This window comes from Hetaerina americana, unplaced genomic scaffold (assembly GCF_022747635.1).
Source record: "Hetaerina americana unplaced genomic scaffold, ioHetAmer1.1.p SCAF_79, whole genome shotgun sequence".
NCBI lineage: Eukaryota > Metazoa > Arthropoda > Insecta > Odonata > Calopterygidae > Hetaerina > Hetaerina americana.
The window spans coordinates 1,072,501-1,081,769 of record NW_027287416.1 but is presented as its reverse complement, the minus strand read 5'-3'; the positions used below and the strand labels follow the sequence as shown (position 1 = coordinate 1,081,769).

The 9,269-nt window shown below is 33.5% G+C and overlaps 1 protein-coding gene across 2 annotated transcripts in view; it reads right to left on the bottom strand.

Moving 5' to 3' along the window:
• Positions 1-2,576: 2,576 nt before the first annotated feature.
• The window catches only part of Wdr81 (WD repeat domain 81), a 33,887-nt gene continuing 27,194 nt past the window's right edge, over positions 2,577-9,269 (bottom strand). For both annotated transcript variants that reach the window (XM_071596234.1, XM_071596235.1), the window contains 4 exons: positions 6,597-6,893; positions 5,856-6,005; positions 5,405-5,511; positions 2,577-4,431 (listed from right to left, as the gene is read on the bottom strand). In XM_071596234.1, coding sequence (XP_071452335.1) covers positions 4,200-4,431; positions 5,405-5,511; positions 5,856-6,005; positions 6,597-6,893 — 786 coding nt within the window. In that variant the 3' untranslated portion in view covers positions 2,577-4,199. The remainder of the gene's footprint in view (positions 4,432-5,404; positions 5,512-5,855; positions 6,006-6,596; positions 6,894-9,269) is intronic.

The window sequence follows — 9,269 nt, the reverse complement described above, 5'->3', positions numbered from 1 at the left end:
CATGATCCATATTTGTAATCCTCCATAGTATCATATTTTAAGTAGTGCCAGACAGACACTGCCTAGAGTATTACTATATGGGAAGATGGGTGGAGTGGCTCACAAGTTGGAGAGAGTGTGATGAGGGTGGATGTCATGCTACTCAAATCTAATTGTTAGTAAAAATGAAGGGTTCCATGAGAAATTTATAAAAGGAGGACATCTTGGCAGCAGGAACCATTTTAGATTGTTTACTGCCCAAAGTTCATATTAATAACACAATAGCTATCAGCTCAAGAGTGTCACGGTGAACTATATAGTTTGGAACGTTGCCTTTCCAGCTCTTAAAATGGTGAGGAGTCTGGTAACCCAACAGACTTTTGGAGAATGTACAAGAAGTAAGCTGCTTAAAATATCTCTGGGGCACCTACAGTGATAGGAAACTCTGTTCAGTATGAAATTTAATTATACTTGCAGAAAATATCCATGATCTTCAGCCCTCTACTTATTTTCTTTTTGATATTGCCTAATAAACTTACTCATTTGTATATATCAATAGATAATAGTAAATAATCCACTGTTTCCCATGCTTCCACCATATGTATCGTATTATGATGCATGAAAAAATCATTACCAAAAGATATGGCTGTTGAATGAATTACACAGGATATTACAAAAATAGCTGAATGTTGATAATAATTCTTTCACATTTCTCTGTTTACCGTTGACTAGAAACATTTATAAATATTCATATATTACACATTCATTTACTTTCAAAACTATAATATGTAACATGCATTTGCAGGATTACAGGCATGAAAATTCAAAACATTAAATTTTGTCAGATCTTGTCATATATTAGTTGCAACATTTTCATGCGAAGGTTGCAACAACTAACCTCCAGAATTTTCTACCATAAGATTCTAAGGATGTATATAAATCTCCATCCATTCTAACGACTAATATCTCTCATTATCCAGCAATTATATTCATTTTAAAGCAATGAATAGCTCTTTTTTCTCATACAATTCTTCCAATATAGTGATATATCAGTATTTTTTCATGATATACCTACTTTTTTGATAACATTAGTTTTGGGGTATCCTCATAGTACCCACTGTGATGTGCAGTGAATAGGTAGTTTGAAATACCAATGAAGTTGCTATTGCCATTGCTATGATACTGAAACTTAACTCTCAAGCAACTGACCAATCAAAATTTCAATAAATCGATTAGTCACTTAGACCATAGCTAATTTGTTGGTAAACACCTGACATAATTATTAATAAATTTAGAAATTGAGTTGTTTCAGCCATAATGTGATGGAATTTAAGCATAATAAAGAAAAGATAGTAACAGTTTTCCACTAGATAAAGTTATCTAGTGGAATATTGTAACTGTTTTATTTATTAACACTAAATTACCTATCTATGGTTGTGCAAGGAACATGGCAGCAATATAAAGACTGAGACAATGTCAGGGAAACTATCTGCTGAATGTTCATGAACAAGCAGGGTTTTAGGGAGAAATTCAAAATAAGGGACAAGGAATTACATGTTCTTGCCCAAATCAAGAGATGTTATCAACAAGTTTTCAAGTTACCCAGTTTTAAGAGTACAATCAAATATGGAGTAAGAGCAACTCCACCACCACATCACAGTTATAATCCTGATGGTTGGTTGGATAGATGAGGGTAGTGCTCACCCAGTATTAAACCCAGCAGCATGTGAAAGCCACACATCAGGGTAGGGAGGTCAGTTCTGTTCCCTGTGCAGAGTATGGTTTCCTAGGAATATCTAGTACCCAAAAAAATCACAGCTTGGTGAGATTTACTTGTATTGACATAAACCAAGTAAGTATTTGGAATAGTGGCGTAAACCTCTCGAACCTAATGGAGGCACAATCATAATAAATGAATAGAAAATTGATTTTAATTATTCTAAGACTATATTTGCACGTTTTAGATTCATTCTAAAATGTTTGCACTAATCAATATTTCATTTCAGGTATTATAGTTTATTTCATTCTCACAGGCATGATATTTTCAAAATATTGCATTTAAAAGCTTTCATTTAACTTTGTTTAACAGATATATTAACATGCCTAGTAAGATTTTCATTCTATAAGTCCAGGGTGCAACCAGGTAAAAATATTTTCATTTTATTGCCCAATAATATTTTGAATTGAAATGGGTACATTTCAAGTTAATAATTGATTACCACCACAACAATTTCACTTTTGATAAGCTCCACAGTCTAATTGTTAAGTATCATATCCTGCAAAATGGTTTTAGGTAGTTTAGTGATGGCATTGTTGGACATTGTGCCCTTTCCTTCTTCAAGGGATCTCATCTATCATGCAATTATTTTCATCTTGCTTGCCAAAGCAGCTCATGCCTAAGTGTGAAGCAGAGCTATGAGTTACAGCGACAGGCTGCGATTTACAAAATATCAGCATGAGAATAAAATTGAATCTGAGAGTTTGCACTCACATCATCCCATTGAGTTGCAATACATTGACCAATTTTGTATGCTAATGATAAATGCAAAAATCAGCATTGGAAGACAAATAGTACATTATGAGAGGGGCAGATAATACAAGAAAACACATGTACAACCATTTTTTTTACATATATTAAGCTTATTTTACAAATTAGCTAAGCCACAGGAATATCTTTTCAGAATTCATATTCAACAATCTTGGATTGACTTTGAACAAAATAGGTAACAAGTAAAATAGTAGTGATGAATATGTAATCACTTTGTTCTTTACATAAGCCTTTGCAATCAATATTTATACTATGGATCAGTCTATCACAAGTCGGGTTATTGACACCCAACATTAATACAAAATAGTAGAATTACTGTAAATATGTTTAGTGTAAATCACATTGACACATACATAATGCTCAATAGTACTATGAAAATTGAACGTATGCATTTCATTTTACATATCAAGGAAAGTTCAATAAAATACATAATGTCTGCATCATCCAATAGGAGACTTGGAAAATAAAAAAATAACAAAAATATATTTTTGCCAAATAAAATTTTTGGTAATAGCATTGGACCACATCTTGCCTCACCATGAGATAAATCTCAAAGTACAAGGCAGCTTACTGATACACAAACAATCAAAATGTTAACCATTTCCCCATTTCACTTTTCCATATTTCCCATTATTTTATCCATGCCAAACAAGGCAATAAAATTATTCAAATTTTAAGAATACCTATTGAAATCAGGCATAAAATGCCCTGTTTTTAAGTACAATAAAGGATAGCTGTATAAATATATAAAATCCTAATTACAAAAGAGAGCTGAACTCAATGGAAGATAAATTCAAGTGTATGATTCTGGTAAGGAACTTCACAATACTGACCAACTTTGTAGGAAAAATTACCTTTTAGGAATGTCAAAAAGTTATCACCCAACCAAGAAAACATGTTGCCACTTGTCCTGAATTAACAGCAAAAAAGAAAATATCACTACATTTTTCCTATTTTCTCCCAAATTTTATTAATAAATTAATCTCACCCATATATGAAAAAAAGACTAGCTTCCCACCAATTATGTGCACCCGTAACCAACTGTGCCCATTTACTATTTAGACAGTAAAGCATATACTCTCAAATAAGAGTTAATACCAATAATAACATTGAAATCTATGCTTGACAATGAATTTAACACTGTAAAATCTTTTTACGTGGAATCTTTGTTTGAAAATTTTTATAACAATAAAATTTGGATCCTGCCATGTTTGTTTAATTATACTTCATTCCCATTTTCAGGCACCCAAATTTCCCATATTAGGTATCCAAATTTCTGTAGTTTTATCAAAGAAAGATAAGAAAGTGAAAAAGTTATTTTCTTGAGATTTTAAAGAATCATAAGTTAGAGCATTTAAGTGCAAACATAGTATGTACTATCATAGAGTAAAGAAAAGCCATTATTTACCCAAAGATATCATTTATAAAAGTGATGTAACTTTTGATAATAAACTCATTCCACAAAATACCCAAATACTTAAGTCACCCCTTAATTATTTTAGAGGATTTAGTGTTTTTAATCTCAAACATTAGCCTTTAATTTAAAACAGAGTACAATTAATCAAATAGGTATGTTTGCAAAATGAATAACAACTAAGACAGATGTTCACTTCAGGCCAGATGACAGATTAATGGTATACCATTAAAGACATAATCCTTCAAGAAGTGACAATCAGCATAACAATGTTAGAGTCCCATTATCAGCTCCTAGAAGCAAAAGACGGTTGAGGGGGAGCACAGCCATTGCAGTCAGAACTCCCCGGAATGCATCAGAACGTAAGCGTGTGGATGAGAAACTAGCCTGCTCATCCAGGCTAGTGTGAACTCCAATGCGGTTAGCAGTTGTTCCAGAGATAAGCTCACTTCCGTAAGCACCAAGGCAATGGACAGGCTCAGTGGGGCCTCTGCAAATGAATTTAGAATTTGCATTGAGTCATTCTAATTTCAATCAAGTCATTTTTCATTAAAACATAATAATGGTAATCCTGAGAATAAAAAAGGCAGTAGAGCATATGGAGTATAAAATATTTTAGATCCCTTTGAGACCCTCATACGAAATAATACAGATAACTGGCTAAAAATTAACAAGAACAGTAACTACGGTCATATGAGTGTTATGGGGAAGATCAACCCCAGCTGTACTCTTAATGGTGGGCAAAGGATACAGGTATGGTGAGTATATCCAAGCTAGAGAGTGCATGTAGTTTATTTACATCTATTTATTTTATTGTGTGTAATTGGCTAGAATGGGGAGAAATCTCTCATAAGCCCTGTGTGTCTGAATGTTTGATACTGGCAAGGGTCAATACTATTTAGTGTAACCAAGCTAGAGAGTGTGTGCTAGAGAGGACAAACTGAGTTTATTTGTACTGACGCAACACAACAGATATAACATTGATGGGCTCCTACTTCATTATATCAAAACTAAACTGATTCCAAAAAAATTTATTTTATTCACAAAATTTTTAAATTGGGCATCTGTTTGCACTAGTTGAATGGCTAGGTACCTCAGATTCTGAAGTGTTACATTATTCTTAATAACTCAGGAACATAAATATTATCCTGCTTGAAAATGGAAAGACGAGTTGAAAAAAGAACAATTGTGAACATTCTTTTTTCCTCACAATTTGTATTTTCCAACATTTTATATTTTATTCTGGGGTCCCTAGAAAAATGCAAGTAAGAGGTTTTACTATAAGTAGAATTTAAGATGGACTCATTTTAGTGCTGGATGCGAGGCTGTGTTTTGTTAGGAGAGGAGAGGTAAGGAAATATATTGTTTTACTTTTGTGTAGGCTGTATTCATCCAAAAACTACCTTAACTGGTAGAATAGCAATAATGAAAATAATCCTTTACATAAATTTAGGAATACTTACTTCATGTTAAACTTGAGTTTTCCATCATCAGGATTCCATACAGACACTGCCTGATCCAATGATGAGCTGACAAGTGTGTTCTCATTAACAACAACAAGTTGTAGCACCTAAAATGAATTTTCAATAAAAAAAGCAGAATTTGTGAACGAATCAATGATAGGTAGCAATTCATGTAATTAAATCAGTGATGTGAGGATATATGAATTCTCAAATGCATCTAATTTCATTTTTTATTTAAAAATAAAACTCTGAAAATATAGAATAAATATGCTTAGAGTCTATCAAGCAGGGCTTTGAATGGCAAATAGTTATTCAAATACTATTGACTAGTAAATGAGATTTTTTTTCAATGAATCTTCAGCAATATGCTTTTATGCTGATAAAATAAAATAACACTAAAGTTGACTAAAACATCAATCCACACAGGATGTCACCCTATGCTCAAACATACCTCACCCTCATGACCTTTCCAGGTTGAAAGAACTAAACCAGTGCGTATATCAAGAATTGAAAGATGTCCTGAAGACTGACCAACAGCAACCCAATAACCATTAGGGGCCACAGTTACACAGCGTATTAAACCCCAGGGACTGGGCGATACCTGCAAAATGTTGATAAACCATAGTTACACATTATGAGAAGTAGAAATTATCAAAAAAGAACAATTTATATCATAGGTTCTTTAAAAATGTCTGCATAGACATGTTTTTAAAGGGTGTAAAAAAGCATCAACAATTGAATGGAGCAATACTTAGGTCAAAGAATGTAGAACTTTATTATTTCCTGGAAAGAAAACCAATGAACAAGTGAGCACTACCTTTCCAAGAATCTCAAGCAAATTAATGTTTCACAAATCTGAAACAAAAACATATTTATAGTTTATGACATCTGGAATATTATTTGAAGACTGACCTGTATTGACTTTACATGGTATGAGTACAATGGCAATATAAGTCACTGATTAAAAAACTCAAGCCTTGTTTAGATGAACATTTTATAGAATAGTGCCACCAGAGCTAAAAAAAATGTGTAATTATAAAGTTCTCACAGGATAAAATTTATATCATTATCAGGAAAAATTGATAAGTAAATAACACAGCACATTTATGGTTTAATCGCACAAAAATACTTTGTTCACAAAATAAAATCATAAGAGCTATGCTAAATAAATATATAAACGCATAAAACAAACCTTGAGATCATTAAGATAAGCTTGAGGAACTCTTGGGTCTACAAGCCGCAATGTGGCATCAGTTGTTGCAGCCAGAAGCGTGCAAGCTGGAGGAGGCAAAGGTCGAAGCACGCAAACTGGAGGATAGCGAGTTGATTCAAGACGCCGAATCGGAGAGCCCACAAACGGGTCCCAAAGATGAAGTGCCGAGTCACACGAAGCTGCCAACCTTAAGGGCTCCACCATTGCTACAGATAATACAGATTTGCGATGGCCAATATATGTCCACTGGCAATGTGTCACTGCAGAACCGTCCCCCTACCAAATATAAATATATGTTAGACATGTATTAAATTTAGAATTTCAAAAATAAAATATAAAATTTAGGATAACTTTTAAATTTGATACCTATTGAGTCAAGCGTTGAATATATACGCGCATATCAAAAGTATAATCATCTATTGTAGGTTCCTTGTTTTAAGAGCATCAGCCAAATTAAACTTTGACTTTTTCAGTCAACCATTTCCTCTCAATCCATTGACTTTCCTCATAAATATCTCTTTCATGATAATTCTCATCCACTCTCCCAAACTACTTCTTTGGGGCTAGTCTCTTACAGAAACCTCTCATTTTCCTTTCACAGGCGCATCATACTTCGTATTGAGTTTGTAAATACAACCAGGAATATTGTTTTACAAGAATGTGTGTGTATGTATGGTATGTGTATGTATCATATGTGTGTATGTTGTATATCTGGTCTGAGAAATAAATGCATGAACTGGTGCAATCTGGTGGCCATGACGTGGACTATAACCCCGCCCACTAGCAGCGCTAGTTCCCTGAAACCCAATGAGCCGTCTGTACTTGGCAGATCATGAAGCTGTGCGTATGGCACCAGTTATGTTAGTTTCTGTTGTCCTTGTTCTTACTGTTTGTCAAAAATGGAAATTGACGAAATCACAGAGCAACGAATCAACATAAAATTTTTTGGTGAAGTGTGGTAAAAGTTATCAAGAAATTACTGAAATGTTGACAGCTCTTTACCATGATAATTCTCTGAAGCAAACATCCGTTTTCAAGTGGATTAAGTATTTTAAAGATGGCTGACAATACACCATGGATGATGCAAGGTCAGGACGACCTTCAACCACCTGTATTGACAACAACATTGCTTGTGTGTGGCCCCTTGTCCTTACTGATCGTTGAAAAACCATCCAAATGATACCTGATGAACTGAATTTAAGAAAATCAACAGTGCACATTATTTTAACCAAACTTGATTGATGGATCCTTCACCATGACAATGCACCTGCCCATTCAGAATTGATTGTCCACCAGTTTCTGGCAAAATATTCAATCACCATCCTTTATCATCCTCCTTATTTACCAGATCTTGCCCCCTGCCACTTTTTCCTATTCCCAAAATGCAAAAATGTGATGAAATGACATCACTGGGAAAATGTGGACACAACAAAGCAAGAAACCACAAGTAAAATAAAAAGCCTATCTGCCGATGACTTCCAAGGGTGCTTTAAACAGGGGAAAAGAAGATGGAATATGTGCATAGCAACAAGTGCAGAGTACTTTGATGGGGACAAAATTGATGTAGACTAAATTTTGCAAAATAAAGTTTTTATCGCCTCAGTTCGTGTATTTATTGGACAGAACTCGTATATTGTGTTAAAGTTAGTAATTGAACTGGACAACTAATGCATTGTGTTACTGTTTATTAGTCCTAAGATTTGTATGTACTAATTTGATTAATATTTATGTATAATTTGTGAAATTTATCAGTATGTTTAATCTGGTAAATGTGTGACAAGGGGTTAGGGGGTAGAAGAGACTCTATAGTCTCAATCTCATCCCAAAATAAAGAAAACTATATTTCTATTTCTACATTCATTCATAACCATATTTCTAACCCTTCCTCTATCGTTTAACCACTGAAACTCCTCAAGTAGCCATGATCAAGAGTATTTGACTGACATGCACAATTATCTTGGTATACCCAAGTATCACTTCCATACGATAATGTAGGGAGGAGAGCAGCTTCACATGCTGCCACTTTTTCCTGCCATAGAAAAACACTGATTGTTTTATATTCTCCACCTCCAAGCAACAGAATTCTGCCAGAAATTAACAACAAATAGCAAAAAATAAGGAACATAAACAACAATAATTTTTTATTCAAGCAGATAAATTAAATAAAAATGTAAAAAACTAAAAAAAAATTACTGATTAGGATGATGATGAATAATGTACTGGTTTCCAACCATAGTCACTACACAAGGACCTGCAATGACCTGCACCAACCATTTGTCAGGACACACAATACTGCCCATGGGCCCAAAGCAATGGGCTTAAGGTTATTCAATAAACTTCCCCATGAAATCAAATATGAAACAAAAGTACCTGTTTTCAAGAAAAAGCTGTTTAACCTTTTAAAAAATAATATGTTCTATTCTGTAAATGAATACCTTGAATTGTCGCAATGCGTCAATTCCGGCTTAAACAATTGATATGTAATTATACTAGTGTACTGGTATGTATATATATACTATATATATACATACCAGAGAGGTATATATATATATACTATATATATATATATATATATATACTATGTAGTATATATATATATATATTGTATCTCTTCTATTGTGAAATTGTGAAAATTATATTTGACGTGTCCTA